This window comes from Magallana gigas, chromosome 8 (assembly GCF_963853765.1).
Source record: "Magallana gigas chromosome 8, xbMagGiga1.1, whole genome shotgun sequence".
NCBI classification, from domain to species: Eukaryota; Metazoa; Mollusca; class Bivalvia; order Ostreida; family Ostreidae; genus Magallana; species Magallana gigas.
Window position 1 is genome coordinate 47,622,616 of NC_088860.1, and position 22,989 is coordinate 47,645,604.

The 22,989-nt window shown below is 34.3% G+C and overlaps 1 protein-coding gene across 1 annotated transcript; it reads left to right on the forward strand.

Annotated features, from left to right (window-relative positions):
- Positions 1–3,811: 3,811 nt before the first annotated feature.
- On the forward strand, positions 3,812–22,835 carry LOC105331783 (proline-, glutamic acid- and leucine-rich protein 1). Its single transcript, XM_066068686.1, has 18 exons — positions 3,812–4,070; positions 6,756–6,817; positions 7,411–7,516; positions 8,047–8,193; positions 8,349–8,420; positions 8,954–9,007; positions 9,719–9,875; positions 10,140–10,236; positions 10,434–10,521; positions 10,798–10,889; positions 11,027–11,134; positions 11,616–11,754; positions 12,127–12,265; positions 14,206–14,261; positions 20,777–20,983; positions 21,365–21,587; positions 22,104–22,552; positions 22,720–22,835. The coding sequence occupies exons 1-18, from the start codon at positions 3,954–3,956 to the stop codon at positions 22,771–22,773; spliced, it is 2,367 nt and encodes a 788-aa protein (XP_065924758.1). The 5' UTR covers positions 3,812–3,953; the 3' UTR covers positions 22,774–22,835.
- Positions 22,836–22,989: the final 154 nt, after the last annotated feature.

A 22,989-nucleotide genomic window follows, 5' to 3' on the forward strand; every position in this document is an offset into this window, starting at 1 on the left:
TTATAAATGGTCCACCCCAAGCAAGTGAATATTTACCCAAGGGAACCTTCTTAAGCACATTGGATTACACCTCTCCAGAATCTTTGGCAAAAAAGCTCAAGGAAATCGGATCCAGTGAAAGTTTATATACTCAATATCTGAAAGAAAAGGATAAATATTCTTCGCCAGATGAACCTGAGATTTTTCGACAAGCGATATGTAATGCTTGCCAAAAACTAGATCAGATGGGAGGGGAAACAGTTTCGCCTAAACCGGATGTGATGGACATCTATAAAACTGAATGTTAAGTTATACCCGGTTTATCCTGTTGTGACATGTTTTGAGTTGTGTTTAAACAAAATACATCTCACTTTTACATACGTGTTGATAATTATGATAAACTACATGTGATCTCGATTGTCTCTTATTTTTGTTCATTAAATACTCTTTTCATTGCTTAATTTGCTGCGGGTCTGTAGCTTCCGGTCTGAAAAAAAAATTGTGTGGAAACCAGATCGACAATATCCGATTTTTTTTTTTAGACCGGAAGCGACAAACCTGCAGCTATTTATTGCTACGGATATAATGTGCCACTTTCACTTGTTTTGTGGACATGCAGTGCCTTTTACCTACTGTGCGGCACTTGTTAAATACTTTCCATCTGTTTTTGGTGTTTTTTAAATTCTCAATGTTTTTAATTATATTTGTGTTTTGCACTTTTTTGCTCAACATTTCAGTAATGTTGAAAACAACAACTGTCGGCATTTATTCAGAATGAGTTTAAGCTAGCATAGTATGTATATGTACATGTTTATAAAGCATTTCCTTGTTGCAGCAACAAATTCATTAACAAACAAAAGACTTATATAATAGACAATGAGTAACAGTACTGATCGATCAATATCGAGCCGCAATAGGAACATTTTTACTCAGTGTGTAGGCACGTTATTTGTTCAGAAAATTTCATTATTTTTAAATTACAACCTATTTTGTCATTTAGATTCATTTTAATAAGACCTTGGACTTTCGGTATGACGTACATATAACTATCTTTTTTGCGTCAAAACAAGTTTTTAAAAAATGGCGTTTATTTCTTGGGAGTGAGATATTCACAGATTGCGTACATGTAGTGTTAGCTCAAAAATCAGACAAATCTTGTTGATTTCAAAGAGCAATGGCCGATTGGCAAGCAATAAAATAGAAACGCCTCTGTCACATTACTGTTTGACACAACTACACAAAGTCCAAGCACCTATGAAATGGTTCTGTTAATATGTAGATGTTTTAAAAAACTTTCCTACAGTGTATGGTAAGTTTCTTCACACATCGTAATTTTCATGCACTTTTTTGCTTTAGTTTCGGTATAATCAGGTACTATTGAAATCAACCCCTCTCCTATCTATGTAAGTGTAGTTGAAATTAATCATTTAAACTTTCTAATTGTTCTTTAATTATCAGAAACAAAATAGATTCCCTTTGACGCTATTATAGTGATTCCATCTGTTGACAAAAACGCGTCTTAACCATAAAATTTCAAATAATGACGTACGTGCATGTATTGCTTGACGGTTTTGATAGCGTTCCACGAAAAGATCGAAATTCTTTTGGGGGTGGGGTCATTATTTACTAGTATACTTTTAGCAATATTCGATCTCGAAGACGCAATGATTAAGAACCAAGTAATGCTGAATGTATTTGGGTATAGAAATTGATAATGATCTCACTTCGCCACTACCTGTTAGTTGCAGTCGCTGTAGGTTTCGATCAATCCATAAAGTGTGTTTTTGGTTTTTGGATGTAAAAAATATATACTAATGCACGAACTGAACTGTTTTCAAACTTTTGAAAGAACTATATATGATAAGAGTTAAATTTGGCCCCCATAATTCGCCATTTTTTAAGTGTTTCGGGTACACTAAAATGTTAACTAATTTTTTAGAAGAGTTGATATAAAATATATTTTTCATCTACTGATTTGATTTATTTGCACTCACTGGCAGTATATGACGTCAGAAGTGACGCCATTTCTATAATTCAATCAAAATCAGCCAAAAATTGACATTTTTCATATCTATTTACGAATGGGAAATACAGAGCGCATGCTTGAACAAGGAAAATTTTTTCGTCACTTATCAGTCTTGGCTAGATACATCTCTGATTAAAATATTTTATTTGTTCAAGAATGCGCTCTATGTTTTCGGAAGGAAAAACTGCTTGAAAATAAGCTGTTTTACGCTAAAAATGCAAAAATGGCGGGAAAAGGTTGTCTTTACAATGTCATATTTCTAAATTGTGGGCACTTGAACCAAAATAATTATTATGTAAACACATCACATACATATCTGTACTAAGCAAACAAAGAATGATAGTAAAATGATGATGTTCATTTTAGGGGGCCATTTTAGGCCCTTATCATATATAGCTCTTTAAACATATTCAGTTTATAAATTTTCATTTACTTTTGTGGGGAGAGGAATCCCTGGCTGTCGATTTAACCCAACATATATATTTTTACCTGTTCAGCGAATTATCGAATATATTGTGGTAGATTCTAAGTGTTTAATTAATACCAGGACCAAATTCAGATAGAACTGTTTAAATAATTTAAATACATGTACGTTTGTTCAATAATTTAGCCATCATAATGATATGCATTTTTATGTTCTATTAATCAGACAGTAAAACTGTTGTAAATTGTTATACATAGCAAGAACCCCGTTGTAAGAACTTAATTGTGTTCGAACCATTTGTGTAGCTAGGTTTACTGCCCGACGTCATGATCAAACCAAATTTCTACAGACAACAAGAGTCGAATCTATAACGACCACTGTATTCACAACCTGGCCTGGATCAAGACGAACAGTTCCTCCGCTACATTGACAACTGTGGTCTATGCACTCCCTGGGGTTTGTGTGTGGACACCAGAGAAAATCTCTTTTAACAGCTGATGCATGCGCAGATATTCAGAGAGGGGGTCCAGACGTCCCTCCCCCTACCCTTTAAAAATTAAAAAAATTTCTCCGACAACCCCCCCCCCCCCCGGGCGAACTCAAATAACCGTCGAACACCCCCCCCCCTTTTCCCTGAAAAAAATTCTGGACCCGCGCATGAAAGCTAGTATAAACATTCCTGTTGTAGCCAGGTTATGCTTATGCAGGTCACATAAATATATCAATCGCAACTTCTCGGGCCTTTCCGGCAGGCTCGGAAAACACCTCGAATGTATTAACATTACCGGATGTTAGAATTTTATACAAAATGGAGGCGCTTCCCATTAAAATAAGTATCGGCTAGACAGCCTTATAAGTCGCTTCTGTGTTATATTTTAGGATATATTATTTACTTTAATGAAGTCTAGCTTACATGTACATCTCAACAGATCGTAAAATGTGTTGTGTCTATATCAAGTTTTATAAAAAGGGGGGTTGTCATGGACGCCTAGGTAATACATTCGAGGTGTTTTTCCGAGCTTGCCGGAAAGGCCCGAGAAGTTGCGATTGATAAATATATATATTTAATTCGTCTCATAACGTTACACTCGCAATTTACAAAATGTATGTAGCAGCCGCGAAAGGGATCCGCATCGCGTCGACTTTGTCCGTTCAAAATTATTCGCAGGGGAAAGACGCATAATTATGCATTTACAAACTTCTTTGAATAAACGGGTCCGTTAAGACATCTGTCATTTTAACGATAAAACATCATATCTAGGACCAATTCACCCCCATCTGTCGGGGAGGGGGTTGATTGTGCACCTCTAAAGACGCAGAAGAAATTTTAATACACTGGAAAAATACAAAATGCTTACCTATAAAAATAAAGTTTTTCTTTCGTATGTATGGCTTTATTTAGTTTCTTTGTAGATAGAACAATCAGTTGCCTTTCTGAATTTACGATATTTTCTAGGGTGAAAAGTTTACTATGGAAGAAAACGTTCAGACACCGCCTAAGCGTCTGATTGATGAAGATCAATAATGGCAGCCACCATGAAAAACATGATTTCCAAACACTTGTTTGACAATAAGTTGTCGCTCGATGATTTGATTGCATATTTGAAGAGAATAGATGATACACAATCTTTGCAAATCACGGTTAGTTTCCTTGTGGATTGTTCAAACGTATCTAGATTGATCGGCCACCGGATTTTGGGCCGTTAGTGTTAACATGGTTAATCGAGATAAAATGTTCTCTCGTTAAAATCACAGATGTCATACGGTAGCCTGGTCACGGTAATATTATTCTTTCTAGTGTTGATCTACAATTTCTTTCATGCCACATTTGGAATTTATTTTTTGCGTTTACGTCCATGTCATTGTCTGGATATTTGTCTCCGCACGGTACCGGGGAGGTTCGTGTAATCAGAGACATAATTAATTATGTCTTTGGTGTAATCTCTTGTAGGAAACATGTAAACGCATGGCTATTTGATAGGAAATTAACCCACGCGTCACATTTCACACGTCATAAGAACATCTCAGTTATACCACAGAAATCGGCAATTTTATCAATTTGTTGTTAAACAAATGAGAAACAGGCCAACTTTACTGAGTAACCAAAAAATATGTTGACACCTGTGGTAATAACCCTGAGGTATCTACTCTTTCATACATAAAATTTTCTCTACCCCCTTAAGGTGGCTCTATACACCCACAGTTTATTCCAATTTTCAATAGAAGACCACAAAACATATAGTTATCAAATATTAAAATGATGAAAGGGATACTATAACTATTTTTAAAGAATTTTTTAATGTTTTTTCGTGTTTTGGTAAAATATTTTTTAAAAAGACAGCTATTAACAAATTGAGAGAAGTTTTTTTGTCATATGATGGATATTTCCTTCGGACACATAAAAAAATTTATAACACTTCTTAACATTCAAAAATGTTATTATTGCAATTTTTTTTAGTATTTCCCCAAAACATAATTTTTCATATTTTCTTACTCTGTTGACAAATCATTTGAAAAAGTTGATTAATGTTATAAGAAAATGTATTTTTATAAATGTAACATAAAAAATTGAATGAAAATCATTGCAAATAAACAAAAAAAATATTTTAAATTTTATTTGGTATGAAAGTTCCTCAGGTAAGGGTTATCGTTCCTAAGTCCCAAGGCCCAAACACCTTGGGGACTTTTCATTTCTGAGTTGAAGAAAATTTCCTAAATATCACGATGGAATGATAAATACATACATACTTCATTATAGGCCTGTATATGTGAATATATTCGCTTTAATGCAAAACTAAGTCAAATAAATAAAGGGGAAAATTGACTAGCCTAATAGGATTTATGTATCCCAACCTTAGAGAAATTCAAAGCAACCCTCCCATCCCCTTAAGGTGTCGATAATAATGTGCATTAAAGTATGTTATAATCGCAATATTTTCACCTGTTTAGAATTTTCTTTCACTGTATTCAAATAAAAAATATGTTTTAGAAAATTTTGGAAAGTTAAAAAAATTATTGTTCTCAACGGGATTCGAACTCATGACCTACAGGTTTGTAGGGTAGCCACGAAACCACTGCGCTATCGTACAACATGTACATGTACGAAATGGGAAAGAAACTATCTAAAAAATTACACTTGATTTTATTGTTTATTTCGATAAATAATACCACACAACGTGACGGTATCACATACCACATTACTTGTAAGTAATGACTTTTCCAATTATCAAATTAATTAAATCTATTCATTTAACAAATTTTTCAAAAGAGCGGTCCCCATACATTTCGCCTCATTTTAAATTAGCCAGTACCGGAATTACCTGCTTCCAGATTTACTTCTATGCGTACTGCGTCATCAAAAAGTGGTGTATAGAGCCACCTTAAATTCTGATAAACTAACTGACATCAGTCACAGGGTCACCATGAATATCTTACAATGTCTTGAAAATCAATGTCTGATGGTGGAACTGGTTAGCGAAGATGGATCCGCCTGCGTACTCAGATCATAAGCCAACGTTAAACTAAACTTCCCAGACTCAGTCTACATTTATGACATCATATTTCAAACGTATAAAAACAAGTCTTGTCTTTGTAAATATCTGATTTGAAAGAAATTGATTGCATAATTTTTCATTTCTTGATAATGGACATACACATAGAACAGCGCTTTTCAAACAAAATGGCGGCCAATATGGCAGGCCAGCGCCAATAAGCTGGAAGAAAATTTTTCAGCCCATAGTACCCCTGATTCAACTTTTATTTTTCACTTGTCTGATTTTCTTATATATATATGTGTTACCATTAAGCCTTGCTCTCGCTGCGTTGGGTATAAATCTATCTATAGTTTCTTTAATTTTTGGAAGAAATGACCATTGGAAAATTAACACATCCAACTGGGAAAAGAAGTACCCTTCTTAAATTGGGAGTGGGGCCCTTGAATAGTTTCAATAATAGACTGTCCAATTAAGACCCCTCATGAAGCAGCTTGGTACAGTATGATACTTGCAATTATGGTATCTTTGAGTGTACTCACATACTGGTACCTGGTAATTTCACGTCAATGTTAATTTTTAAACTAAAAACACTTTGAATCATTCAAGTAAATATTGGTGCATTGTTTGTTGAGTAAAAGTGAATAAATTTATTCACGAAAATCATATATTAATCTCTGATGTATATCCTCATGAATTAGTAAATTTAGGATAATCTATGTACTAAAATTAAGTGCTGAGGATTAGTGGTTATAGGATGAATAGATATCAATTACCATCTATATTCACTGCAGGACTTTCATTTATTCTAATGGTCTTTGTTGTACTGTTTTAGAAATTAAACCTATCGGAATTAACGGGACAAACGCATACATTTCTCCACACGTCCAGTAACAGGTGAGAGTAGTTTTATTGTGATGGTTACCTTGGTACGAGGGTCTAGAATTGGCACTCATAAGTCTGGATATCATTGCATCTAAGTAAAACATGCACAAGGCCACACCAATTTAATTTCTTGCTTGTCAGACTCGCAGGCTCGTATATAAACAAAACTATATGAATAATATTATTTTAAATTTCCTCCATCCAAAATTCTGTTCTATTTCTGCTCTTTTTCTCATATTTAAATCGTTTTAATTCACAAATCAGAAAAAAAGTAGAAAACATAATTGTCTGCTTATTTACTTATTTACTGCACAAAGTTTTGCCAACAAAAATATTAATTTCATTATTTAATTGCTCACCTGCTCGTACCTTTTTCATCAGATGTCCAACGTAAAAGAAACTAAATTGATGTGGCCAAAGTCTAAAACTTTCCTCATTAATGATATATACCGGTAGATATCCAGAATTTTATTTTAAGTTTACTTTTTCAAGTTTGCATACCAGTAATGAAGTGACAGGCTGTCTCAATATTTACAGAGGCTTTGTGTACCAGTAATGAAGTGGCATAAGTACATATATATAACTATATAACTATATAATTACAGACTTCGAGGTTTGTTCATATTGTCAAGCCTCTTAAGAAACTATGATGTGCAGGAGTTATCTCCCCATCTGGACACTTGGATGAAAATCATCATTCAGATTTTACAGGTAATCAATTTTTTTATCATTTATATGAAAAAAGGTTGGTCATTGTATACTATAAAAAATATTAAATTGCATAAAATGACGTATGCAAATATAAAACATTTATTTTAGGCAGTCTGTAGTTTTCCAGACAGAAAATTTTATTATGAAGTGCATTTATGTTCGGCATGTTTTTTCAATTTAGCTGTATAAGTTTATTGCAAGTCTTCAAAAAGAAGATACCATGTCTCAATTTGGATTTTTGTTTACTTAAAATTATGAAATTAATAGCAATGAAATTAACCATTGCTCCAACATTGGCCACAATTCAGCAGAGCCTGAGACATGAACAATTTCCAGTACCTCATTGTCACTTTTATTTAAACTTGTGAAGAAGAAAGAATAGAATGAAAGCTGCTAGAAAAGGTCCATTAACTTCTTTTGGTTGATTTGTGTGTACTTGCCGCCATTGTTTTAGACTCACAGACTTTTAGATTACGGAAGTTGTCCATACTGACACACTGGCATTATGATCCTGATTTTTTGTCACTCAGTCCAGAGACCCTGCTCCTGTCCACAAGCTGACCTGTCATGTCTGTTGTCAACTCATCAAAATGTCCAACGAGATCCAGACGGCCAGGAAAGCCATGCAGAGTTATCTCCCTCAGTTGATCCCTCTTGTCATAGCAGCATCACCAGAGGTATGTTACATGTATTACTATCATAAATTAGTCGGTACCTTTTTGTCATTACAATGAAATCATGTGTTGATACTTTGCCTGATTGTTGTCCGATGTTTTCTTTTCATGGAAAATGACTTTGTTTATGTCTGACTGTTGTCCAATGTTTTGTTTAGTGGAGACGACAATCCCTGGCTGTACTGAACGCCTGTATCACACACTATGGGGGAACCTGTGGACCATTCAAGGTGAGGTATCGCACAGGTAATACACAGGTAATACACAGGTATCACACTAGCTGCAATAATGTAGCGTTCTCCGATTTTTTTATATCATTTTGATGTTTACTCTCCCAAAAAAAAAAAAAAAAAAAAAAAATCGGGAGAGGGCTACATTATTGCAGCTAGTATCACACAGGTAATACACAGGTATCACACATGTTATACACAGGTATCACACAGGTACCACATAGGTTATACAAAGGCCAATGACGAATGACAAGTGTGTGTGGTAATTATTTTGGCATTAGTAGAAATTTGCACAGATATGAACGTTTTTGCTATTTTTAGCTTCATATACGGAAACATATTTGCAAATGTTAAATAACAGTTTTGATTCCGTACTTTATTTTTATTTTACAGGCTATATGTTTGTTTTGGGATAATGGTAGAAAGTCCCAAATATTATTAATGATGTACTAGTTCTCTTTGGTGATTTTACAAGCATTGTCTGATGTGAGATAATCTGAGTTAATCCTGTTGTACTTACTTTGCTTTCACAGAGTAAGATTGAGGAAGTGGTCACCCAAGAGCTGCAGTGTGTCCCAGTAACCAAGGTAACCTTGGCTGTTGATTTATGTGCCAGATCAGCAGTTTATATTAGCAAGTTTCAGTCTGAAAGTAACAAAGTATAATTGTGTAGATGAGTAAAAAGGAACTGTCCCATGTTGAATTGCAAGAAATGTTTGCATAGGAAACAATTAAAAGTACTGTCTCAACTTCTCTAAGACAGCTTTTGATGTCTAATAAACACCTGTTAAAAGGCCCTTTCCTAGGAAATATAAATATGATGTAGAATCTTAATACAAAAAATTATAGAAAATTAATGTAAGAGTAGTATATTCTGTGGTAGGAGGCAGTGCTGTGTGACTATCAACTGTTCTGATAATCATATTTTGTGGTAGGAGGCAGTGCTGTGTTACTATCAACTGTTCTGATAATCATATTTTGTGGTAGGAGGCAGTGCTGTGTGACTATCAACTGTTCTGATAATCATATTTTGTGGTAGGAGGCAGTGCTGTGTGACTATCAACTGTTATGATAATCATATTTGTGGTAGGAGGCAGTGCTGTGTGACTATCAACTGTTATGATAATCATATTTTGTGGTAGGAGGCAGTGCTGTGTGACTATCAATTGTTATGATAATCATATTTTGTGGTAGGAGGCAGCGCTGTGTGACTATCAACTGTTATGATAATCATATTTTGTGGTAGGAGGCAGTGCTGTGTTACTGTCTAAATATGGAGATGATTTTATTTATTGTAGGAGGCGGTGCTGTCATACTGTCTACTGTCGTGCTGTGGTACCAGTGGTAATCAGAAGTGTAAGTACACGGAGGGATGGGGCGCCAGACTCTCCCACCTCCTGTCTGACCTTCACGGCATCATTGACCTCATTACCACTGACGATGTTTCCAACACAGGTAAGACGTTCGTTCTCTGCCTTTCTCCTGAACACCTTTCTCATTTGTGCCCCATTTCAAAATAAGATTTTCAACTTTGAAATTATAAAAAAAAATTTATAGCTCCTTACTTGTTAACTTAATATTTGTAATGTTAAGTTTTTGCATAAACATTTGCTGACCTATGGAAAGCTGCAGTATTGCTGTATTTTAACAAGAAGTTAATTGACCAGCTGTATTAATGTGAGACTCCTTGAGCTGTATTCAGATGTGTTTTTTTTCTAGCTGTCTCGCTGTCAGACCTGGACGCTGAACCCCTACATGCCGACCACTCTGTGACCTACTTTAGGACACTCATGCAGTGTCTGCAGAAGATGCTCAGGTATCAATCTTTTTCGTGATAATATATATTTTTACAAAGAGATATTCTTCAAATATGACTTGGTAGTTTTAGATGTACAGATAAATTACACAAGTATCCCATTGAAGGTTTGTGGCTGATATTACATGTATCATTTAGTCACAGGATAACTCCACAGAACAATTATTTAATATGAGTTTTCTGGTTTTCATTTTCAGGAAGGCATTCAGTGCCCCGATAAAGCTCCCACTGGAAAAGATTCTAGATTTTGTGGACAAAGTTCTGTCTATGGATGTCAGTTCAGTGGTAGGTCAAGGTCAAGGATATTTATCTAGGTCACCAATATGTCATGAAGACTCACGCACATTTTGTATTAATATTAAATATCTGAGTTTGTTTTATTTTGTTATCAGAAAATGCATGTACATTTAAAAATTTAAATTAGTTTGTATGGTAATTATTATAATGTATTGAAATGGTTATTCATGTATTTGAACATTTTGGTGAACATTTTTGCATGCAACCTTTTGATGAGCATTTCAGTAAATTTTTTTGTAATCTATCTTATGATGAACATTTCAGAAGTCCTCAAGTTCCAAAGACTCTCTGTTATTGGGCTACCTCCCCATAATCCATACGGACGCTATAGGCATCATCAATGTCCTGTATGAGGGGTATGACTATTTAGTCCAAATGACCTGTTTTGTACTGTATTTACACCATTGTATCAATTTGGTACATGATCAATTGATTCTTATTATAATGGATGAAATTCCCTTAGCAATGAAAAATTTGTGTTTTTGTTTTTCAGCTGTAGGAAGTTGATGTTGCATTATAACAAGAAGATTGTGCGGGTTCTGAGTAGAGAACTGATGTGGAGTCACTCCAGCTCTTCAGTCACTCAAACCAGGCCTTACAGGTATTTAGCCCTATCTTCGTAATGGCCGAACAGCAGGGTGGATACTTTGGGGAGGCGATGTTGAAGAGATATATACACCCTTATATAACTTGTATTCTTTTAATATATCGTATTCTTACAACATCTAATTTTGAATACTGAATGAATGTAAAGTGGTTAAAAACTAGCATTGATTATTCACTTCCTTACATCATTCCAACTTGATAGTCTATGACTTTCATATTCATTGTGATATTTTGAACATCCTTCAAAAGTTAATTCTGGAAGTGCATATAGCTTCGTTCATTTTTTCCCTCATGATTGTACATGGTGCTATATTTATGAATATATATACAACTTCAAATTTAAGGTGAATATTATTAATATAGAACATTTTTTCCCCTTTAATTGGCAATTTTAAAACCATTAAAAAAACAGAAGGTAAAGGTTAACACAATATTATTAGGTATATGTAACTACCGTGGGATTTTTTGTGACACAGGGAGCTGAGGGTGGCGGTGTACCGGACCCTCAAGTCCATGATGATGACCACAGGGTGCTTCCTAGAAACTCTGAGGGAGGAGGACAGTGTGCTACAAGTACTAATGACCGACTGTCGACCAGGGGAACTCACTCTGAAGGTAAGTACTTATTATAATAATTACCATGTGCTACAAGTACTATTGACCAACTGTCACCGAGAAAAACTAACTCTGAAGGTAACTACTTAATTACCATGTGCTACAAGTACTATTGACTTACAGCCAAACAGGGGAACTCACTCTGAAGGTTACTGCCTAATTACTGTGTGCTACAAGTACTATTGATGACGAGGCTCTTGCAAACCTTGCAAAATTTCTCGCATGCAAATAAAAGTTGGTTTACAGTAATTTAAGAAAGCTAGTCAGTACGGTACTTTGATTATCTTTATTAAAACAGTTTTCCAATAAAAACAACAGATTCCTGTAACTCTGTAAAAACCTACTTGTTTTTATATGAAGGCATTTTTTCAGACTTCTCTCAAACCATCTCACACCATGGGGCCAACACCAGCCAAGAAAATGAAGACCCCAGACAGCAGCAGTGACCTGAGGCGACCCATCGGTCATCCCCCCGGGGGAGACAGCGTGGTCACTCAGGGGGCTCTGCAGGGTAGGTAACTCATCACGTTTGGCAAAGAAGACTTGATCTTTAACAATAGCAGGTTAAACATATAAATAAATGTCCTACTTTATAAACAATACAGCTAAAGTGATATATAGATGTAAAGATTCAAGCTTTATGTATAAGAAGTGAATAATTATAAACACGTTCTATTCTTCTATTCTATTGGCTCCTTTTGGATCGTCATTCCCGACTCAACAAGTTGTGTGAGAACTCGGTTATAGCGAGGTCCTAGGGACCAATGGAATTACTGCGTTATATCCGTAATTCATTATATCCATATAACGAATTCGTAATAATATCTGAAGCGAATTCATTTTACATGTATATGTTTTCTTTCACAAGACAATAATTTTTGGGAGTTGATTTAATCAGTTACTCAGACAAACCGAAAGTGAAACAGTGTTTGGACCTCAGCACAAATCATTGCTGCTGACAAGACTTAGTTCTTGAAAATAATTGATAAATTCAATGTAATGTATGCTAAAGCATTGTTTTTCAAGTAAACTTATTTATAAATACCTTGAAAATAGTCAGATTTTCAATGGTACGAACAATTTTAATATTTTTTATAGTCGTATGTATTTCTACGCCAGAGTTCAATACAGTCTCATTCAACTCGACGCTCGGCTGCCTCCGTAAATCCTTGTCGGAGATTTACGGTGTCAGCCGAGCGTTTGGTTGAACGAGACTAGAGTTCAATATTGCTTGGATCCACACAATTTTGCGAAATATTTCTATTACTATTACATAGTTTGATTGAATTAATTTTATCTTTAGATATTTTTTAACATGATTCATATGGGGGTTTTTGACATTCTTATCGAAAAACTTCATATTATAAAAATGTGCGTAATTCAAATTAGAAACTACTTATACTTGTCATGCAAAATAACATATCATTGATTTTAAAATAAATAAACATCGACAAAATCAACTCCTGTCAGTTCTTCAGTACTTTGATTTATAATTTGGGCTTAAAATAACAAAAACATTACTTTGATACCTTTAATAATCGGATTGCGAATTAAAAAAATTTTATGAAAATAAATTCATTCGACTATTTTTATAAATGGTATTGCAAACTTTTTTAAACTTTAAAGAAATTCGTTATTAAGCTGTTTAATTTCGTTTTTATTCACCTCTACGGGTCTCAAAATCAGTTTGCTATATCTGTAAATTTGTTATATCCGAGTTCATTATAACTGTAAAGTTTTGCAAAGATTTGTTAAGAATTTTACCAGGGACTCAAAAAAACTTTGCTATATACGAGAATTCGCTATATCCGTGTTCGTACTAAACGAGTTTTACTGTAGTCTGCTCAGAATAAGGTGTTACTTTGTACTAAGTATTTAGAACACAAATTTGCAGATGTACATATTACCAGGAAAATTCTGATACCTTTATCTTTTTTGAATTTTGGTCCTTTGTTGGCCTCATTTTGTGTAGCATTATCAAGAAGTGGGGGAGTGTGGAGTATGTGAGCTTGCTTGTTTCTCCTGTAATTCTGTAATATAATGAGCTTGTCATAAAACAACATTACCCCACTATTACTCGTGAAATGCTGTGCAATCTTGTTGTGTATTTGTAGGCTTCTATACACTGTAGCGCTGTATTGGTGGTTTGAAGGATTACCGTAGCTTGAACTAACAGTAAAACTACTGTATATAGGGAAATATTCATCCCTGTTTTATTTTTACCCCTTTCACCCTCGTTTTCAGTGGTCGAATTAAAGACTGGGTGAATTCCAATGTCTCAAATTATCTCTTAAAACATAACCTAATATAAGTGAATTCAAGACGGGGCGAAACTGTTTTCAAGTGTATAAGGGTGAAAATTACACAGGGTGAAAATTACACGGGGCTAAAATAATCCTGTATATAGTCTTTTGTTTGATTTACTGTAGCCCTGTATTTGATTTATTGTAGCCCTGTATTGGTGGATAGTGGCAGGTGGTGTCAAAATGAAAGGGAAAAACTATCAGGTAAGGGCGGACAGATTGTTGTTTACTCTCAAAGAGAGCAGGATAAGTATACATCAGCCAGTAAGTGTACATCAGTCAGTAAGTGTACATCAGCCAGTAAGTGTACATCAGCCAGTAAGTGTACATCAGCCAGTAAGTGTACATCAGCCAGTAAGTGTACATCAGCCAGTAAGTGTACATCAGCAAGTAAGTGTACATCAGCCAGTAAGTGTACATAAGTCGTGTACATCAGCCATTAAGTGTACATCAGCCATTAAGTGTACATCAGCCAGTAAGTGTACATCAGTCAGTAAGTGTACATCAGTCAGTAAGTGTACATCAGTCAGTAAGTGAACATCAGTCAGTAAGTGTACATCAGTCAATAAGTGTACATCAGCCAGTAAGTGTACATCAGCCAGTAAGTGAACATCAGTCAGTAAGTGTACATCAGTCAATAAGTGTACATCAGCCAGTAAGTGTACATCAGCCAGTAAGTACGATGGCCGATAGCGGCCGTCACTTTACACAAATGTTTTGTGTGTAACGTGTACAGTGTTTTCACTGAAACTTACTGACACATTACACCTAAAAGTAAAAGTGTACAAAGTGTACAGTGTCATTGTAGAAGTCAATGTACACTCTACACCAACGTTATGTGGGTAAGTGTCAGGAAAAGTTTCATGTACACTCTACATCTAAAGGTGGTATCAAGTAACAATGTGGAATTGAATCGAAAACAAAGAAGGAAGTTGTGAATTTTTGGTTTGTTTGTAGGTTTTCGTGCATTCCAAGACGTAATTCGGGGGAGGATGATGAAACAATTGTTTTGTTTCCTCTTTCGAAGGACCGTCCTTTGACTGTTAGCGACTTGCTCAAGTACTGCCTGACGTTTAAAAACATTTGCATTCCATTTTGTTTGCTATATTATTAATCACAGAATCACTAATATCAAACAAAAACTTTACAGTTCACTTTATCTTTTAAATAAAATAGAAATGTTAATTGCTAACGTAATGATAAGTGTTGTCATATTATTACATGTTTACAAAGACAATCAGTGAGAATTCTCATCACAATATATCAAAAACGACAAGCCAAACTGTGTAAACTAGATTTTGATGGTTTAATTTTGCAGAATATAAATATATATAATATATAGATATTTTATATAGTAATTTACAATTCATTGCTTATGTTTCCTGCATAATTTTAATACGTTTTGCTTCCCATATAATTTTTAAAATAAAAATGTTAATGTATATGCTTAATAATATCTACCCTATACTTGTCTACTTTATAAAAAAAAATTTGATTTTACATTTATATTAAGAATAATTGTCTTATCATTCCTCATTTAATTGGATAGAAATGCTTATAAATTGGACATATGGTTTGCTTTGTCAATGTATTTTTTGGATTCATCTTCAATGCATTTATAATTTAGTGAAAAAAAGATAATGAATCTCTATAGCCTATAAATACACATATAATATCTTAGAATTAAAATAGACTATAATTCTTTATTTCAATTCATTAACTTACATGTACCATGTGATCTTGTCGGCATTTTAATATTCCCAGGCTGTTGTAAAACGCCCAAAGAGGCACAAAAGAAACCACATGTTTTTATTTTATTGACTTGTTACTTGATACCACCTTTAGATGTAGAGTGTACATTAAACTTTTCCTGACACTTTACACATATAACGTTGGTGTAGAGTGTACATTGAATTTTACATTGACACTGTACACTTTGTACACTTTTACTTTTAGGTGTAATGTGTCAGTAAGTTTCAGTGAAACGTTGTACACGCTACACACAAAACATTTTGGTAGAGTGGCGGCCGCTATCGGCCATCGTAAGTAAGTGTACATCAGCCAGTAAGTGTACATCAGCCAGTAAGTGTACATCAGCCAGTAAGTGTACATCAGCCAGTAAGTGTACATCAGTCAGTAAGTGTACATCAGCCAGTAAGTGTACATCAGTCAATGCCTCAGAGGTCTACCTTAATCTCGGTACCATGATGCATTTTAGAAATAAAGTAAGAGATTGAAATTATGTAATTTCAAAATGCAGAGAATACTTTGAAGGGGTGTAATGTTCCGTTTACTATTTGAGTCAAATGTTTATGAGATACTGTACAATACACATTACATATCAAACAGCCCGTACAATACACATTACATATCAAACAGCCCTCATATGTAGACATGTTAGATGGAGAAGTCTTTATCACAATTCCTCATTCATGCTGTTTTATAGCCATTGTATGTAGGAGCGAGCTGCCTTGGTTTCTGATAGGTCCAGTGTATGATTTTAGGTCTAGTGTATGATTACAGGTCCAGTGTATGATTATAGGTCCTATGTATGTTTATAGGTTCATTTTATGATTCTAGATATAGTGTATGATTTTAGGTCCAGTGTATTATTATAGGGTTGAGTGTTTGAGTATAGGTCTAGTGTATGATTATAGGTCTAGAATAGTGTATGGTTATCAGAGTTGGGGTCAATTACTTTGAAAAGTAATTAATTACTTTCAAATACATTGACAATTTTATCAATTACTTGCAATTACAATTACACTGATTTTTTAAAATGTAATTAATTACTCTCAATTACTTTGATAAATGTAATTAATTACATTTCAAATACTTTATTAGTTTTATTTTTTTAAATCTTGAGAACATATACATATATTAACAGCATTAAGATATACAGAGCTTTATGTATGGTTATGTTTTTAAAGGTTGTATAGTTCAGTTCAGATCAGATTTCTTGAAAAATTCTAGAAATTTTTTTTTTAAATTAAATTCATTAAGTACCATTGAGTTCATTTTTGGTTCTGAATAAATATTTTTTCTAAAGTGAATTAATTTTTATTCACATATTAAAACTATGTTTATTCAGAAAGTACAACTTTTGGCAGTACAGCATACATGTATAAATAATAATTGCCACAAAAATGAGATATGTTGACTCCCTTAAGTCTAAAATCAATGGGGGTTCTTGGGTATTAGAGGAGTTCACACCTCCACAAAATTAGATCTTTACCTATTGCCCTGGGCAGTGTGTTATGCTGTAAAAACATATTAAACATTATTGGACATTTAATTATTGTATAAACAAAAGTCCATGCCAAACATGTATAAAATCTATTTATCATTATAAGACACCTTTTTAGCTCACCGAGACGAAGTCAAGGAGAGCTTATGCTATACCCTCGGCGTCGGCGGTGGCGTCGGCGTCGGCGTCGGCGTCCGGACTTGGTTAAAGTTTTTGTTGCAGGTCCTGTATCTAAGCTATTACTTGTCCTATCTTCACCAAACTTGCATGGGTGATGCATCTGGACCTACTTATGGACTTGAAAGACTTGGATGCTGAATCTGGGTCCTAAATTTCAGATGCTGGAGGAGGTTAATGTTGTTGGACCAGGTTAAAGTTTTTGTTGCAGGTGCCCTTTGATAGCAATATCTTAGTTACTGCTGGTCCGTACATCACCAAACTTGCATGGATGGTGTGCCTTATGATACTGATGCACCAGACAGGCTTGAGTGCTGAATCTGAGCTATAGGTTTCGGATGCTGGAGGAGGTTAAGGTTTTTGGAGCAGGTTAAAGTTTTTGTTGTGGGTGCCCATTGATAGCAATATCTAAGTTACTACTGGTCCTAACTTCACCAAACTTGTATGGATGATGCGTCTTATGATACTGATGCACCTGACAAGCTTGAATGCTGAATCTGAGCAATAGGTTTCGGATGCTGGAAGAGGTTAAGGTTTTTAGAGCTGGTTAAAGTTTTTGTTGCAGGTGCCCTCTGATGATTATATCTTAGTTACTGCTGGTCCTTACTTCACCAAACTTGTATGGATGGTGCGTCTTATGATACTGATGCACCTCACAAGCTTGAATGCTGAATCTGAGCAATAGGTTTTGGATGCTGGAGGAGGTTAAGGTTTTAAGAGCTGGTTAAATAAAGTTTTTGAAACAGGTGCCCTCTGATGATGATATCTTAGTTATTACTTGTCCTTACTTCACCAGACTTCCATGGATGGTGTGTCTTATGATACTGATGCACCTGACAGGCTTGAATGCTGAGTCTGGTTTCGGATGCTGGATAAAGTTAAGTTTTTAGGAACAGGTCACATGTTTAATAGATGATAGTACTATATCAAACTTGCATAGTTGATTTAACTGTAATATGAATGAATCGCAGAGGTAGCTTCAGATGCAGAGCTTGATCTCCATTATCAAGGATGCTAAAAAATAAATCTTAGTTATTACAGGTCCTAACTTCACCAAACTTGAATGGATGGTGTGTCTTATGATACAGATGCACCTGACAGGCATGGATGCTGAATCTGAGCCATAGGTTGCGGATGCTGGAGGAAGTTAAGGTTTTAATTGCTAGTGCCCTCTGATGATGATATCTTAGTTATTACTGGTCCAAACTTCACCAAACTTGCATGGATGATGCGTGTTATGATACCAATGCACCTGATGGGCTTGAATGCTGAATCTGAGCCATAGCTTTCGGATGCTGGATGAGGTTTAGTTTTTTGGAATAGGTCACATGTTTTATAGATGATAGCTTGCATAGTTGATTTAACTTTATTATAAATTAAATGCAGAAGTTGCTTTATATGCAGAGCCTGATCTCCATTATCAAGGATGCTAAAGAAATCTCCTACCTCACTCAAACCAGCTCAATAGATAGATGTGTTTGTTGATAAATGATATAACATGATTCCTATGATATAGTATAGTATGATATGAAACAATATTGTTTGATATGATACAATATGATATCATATGTTATATTATAAAAAGTTATACAATACGATATGATATTGTATCAATTTTTTGGATATTTTATGATATGATATTGTATCATGATACTGTTATGTATAGTATTGTATATTATGATACAATATTGTATAATATTATATTGTATTTTTAATTTATTATTTTATCACATGATACAATTACATAAGATATTGCAAAATATTATATTGTATCCTATGATACAATATTGTATAATATGATATTGGTTTCAGTAATATAGAATTATATCACATGAAATTGTATTATATGATATTGTAATATTATATAATATTGTATCATACAATATTTTATGATATGATATTGGTTTATATGATATATTATCTTATCACATGAAATTGTATTATATGATATTGTAATATATATTATTGTGTCATATGATACAATATGTATAATATAATAATGTATTTTATAATATTTTGCTTTATCACATAATATTGTATCATTTGATAAGATACAATGTTGGAATCAAATTATATTGTATTATATGATATAATATCATATAATGTATCAAATATGTTTCAGTGTCATTTAATACAATATCATACTTTATTATACAATATAATATGTTTCAATGTTATGATGTATTATGTAATATGATATTGTAATATAATACTATATTGTATTATATTTTATGATATTGTATTATGTGATCAAATACAATAAGGTATAACACAATGCAATGTCATATCATACATTACAATATCATATCTCATTATTGTTTATTACGGTATTTTATTGTTTTATATGATATATATTATAAATATGACATGATACAATATTTAATTTTATATCATTGTATTGATTAACATATGAACATATGATTATCATAAAAAATGTTTATCAAATGATATACGATATTTTGTCAAAACAGAATCCATGAATATCCAAGATCATAAAGTATGATTTTCATATAAAATGATAAAGGTTGTCTTATGAAGGTGATGTCTCATAATGGTGATGCTCCGTCTCGGTGAGCTTAGTAATCTATGATTACCTATGTTTATATTTTAAACTTGGAAAAAAAGTAATTGAGATGTAATTGAAAAGTAATTGAAAATACACAATATTTTTGGAATGTATTTAAATACATTCAATTACTTGTAATTGAAGACAGACTTAATTACAAATTACTTTCAATTACTTTGAAAAATGTAATTAATTACACTCAATTACAAATACTTTTTTCAATTACCCCATCCCTGATGGTTATAGGGTCCAGTGTATGATTAATGATCCAGTGTATGATTGTAGGTCCAGTGTATGATTGTAGGTCCAGTATACGAGTATAGGGTCCAGTGTATGAGTATAGGGTCTAGTGAATGAGTATAGGGTCCAGTGTATGAGTATAGGTCCAGGGTATGATTGTAGGTCCAGTGTATGATTGTAGGTCCAGTGTATGATTGTAGGTCCAGTGTATGATTATAGGTCCAGTGTATGATTGTAGGTCCAGTGTATGTGTATAGATCCAGTGTATGATTAATGATCCAGTGTATGAATATAGGTCCAGTGTATGGTTTTAGGTCCAGTGTAAGATAGTTGTCGCACTAGTTCAATGTTCACCATCCCAGACTTTAAAAAATCACAGCCGCTAGTTTCCTTGTAATTATATGATGTAGTTTAAATCAAGATTATTGATCTTTAACACAAAATAATTAAGTGCATAGTTTTAATCTGGGAGATTTGCTTTTATTGCAGAAAGTGTGTGACTTTGTTATCACCATGTTGCTAAGCGTGTACAGGAATCGGTACGACCCTTCGGTTCCATACAATGACTGGAGCTGTCGCCTCCATCTTCTGAGAGTCCTTCAGGCCTGTCTAATGACCCCACACACCGAAGGAACCTCACCCCTGCAGTGCGCTATTACAATATTTAAAATGGCTGAACAGGACAATAATTTGCAAGTAAGTACATGTACATTTGGTAGAGGTTTTTATGATACAAACCACTGAAAAGTTCAATGGCAACTCCAAGAAAACGTTATCAATTTATGAAACAGAAATCAATACCTGTTTGTCATTTTTATCACTGATAGTACTTTGACTATAGATTTTACACTTGGAAAATACCAAACAGTGCATAAATTCATGTATTTTTTATTCAAGACATATGAATAATTTTTAAGATTTCAATTGATAATTATTTAAAATTGGGGGAGAGGATATTGGTTACCAGATCATGCTAACAATTTAGCTGATCAACATTCTGTTTTGCATGAAGCAAAATTATATGTAAGCTGTGTCTATTACAAATTTGATGTTTATTGGTTTTGTTTTATCCTGTAGGTTTCATCATTTTGTATGGAAGCACAGAGACTCTGTGAAATACTGATTCACTCGCGAGCTGTTTGCTTAACGACTCCACGATATGTGACTCAAGAGAGAACTTCCTCTTCTCCAATGTTAACTACAGACTTTTCTAAAATATCCGAGGATGAACCAACGGAGCATCTTCCCAAGAGTCGGGAGCCTGAAGCTGAGACGCAATTACCAAGCAATGATGTTGAAGGTAAGGGTAACTAATGGGAAGGCAAAGCAATGTGTGGCCGATAATTGTAAAATGTTAGGCTGCAGACAGGCATTATTTTTTATTCCAACATATGTAGTAAAGGGGAATAACTTAGTTTTTATTTTTGAAATGATTGAAAAAAAATCAACAATTGAGTTATTCTCCTTTTGAAAATAATTAATATGGCAGCATTTGATTTCTGCCAATGAAATGTCAGTGATTGAGCAATACAGTACCGATCAGACCCAACCTAACAGAAAGTAAACTCCAACTAAACTCTGGGTTTAGATGGGGTCTATTTTGGTGTTAAGTTGGGTCTGATCGGTACTGTAAACATATACCGGTACTGCATGTTTACCAGATATTTTGTAGCAATTTACAAAAAAATAGTTTGAGCTTAATGGCATTTTCTCCTAGAGATGAAAAAGTAAGACATACTGTTCATAACAAAATAGATTTCTACAATTTGCTGTTTTAGCAGACCATTGATATCCTCTTTGTGTTCTTTTATGTTAGAGGTTGGAAATGAAGATGCAGTAGTTACAGGGGAGAATGAAGCAGACAGTGATGTGGAAATGGAACAGCGAAGGGAGGAGGAGGAGGATGGGGAAGGTGACCGCGTCACAGACCTGCCCACCTCTCTACAGGAGCCCCCCTGCCAGGAGGCAACTGACCCACAGACAGACTTACAGAAACAGGCCGAGTCCATCGTGGAGGACTTGCCTGAAACAAGATTGAGCGTGGCTGAAGGACCGGTAGCAGACTCGGAGGCCACTGACCATAACTTGGACCCCCAGACAGACAGTGACTGCCCGAATGTTAGAGGTGAAATCGAAGTAAATCGGAGCCCAGCCCCCAGTGGGAGTAGTGACATTGATAAAGCCATGGAGGACTCTAGTCAACCAAAGGACAATCTTGCACAAAGTTCCTCATCATCTTTTGTCAAAGAAATCAATGAGCCTCAGGTACTATATATATGATTGTTTGATGTGATTTTATTAAGCAGAGTCACTTTGTGGGGATTTTAAACCACATAATTAGTGAGAATAGTCCTGATTATGTGTTTTAAAATTTTTTTAATGAGATTTAGGAGCTGGAATTTTTTATCCTGATTTTCCTTTGCAATATACAGGATGATGATCTGAAGGACATGTTGATGACGTTTGTGGACGCAGATCCAGAGTGAAGACCAATAATTTACTGTGTCTGATGATGCCTTATGTTCAAATAAATATTGATATATACCAACATTTTTCTCTGTTTTCTCTTTGGACCATTGAATTTTTTAATTGGATTATGAATAGGTACAGGCAAAAGGGTCCAGAATTTCGAAATAAAATCATCTTATCTTAGATGCTGAAATCAAATATAAAAAATCTTATTTCAAATTTTCATTGCAAGT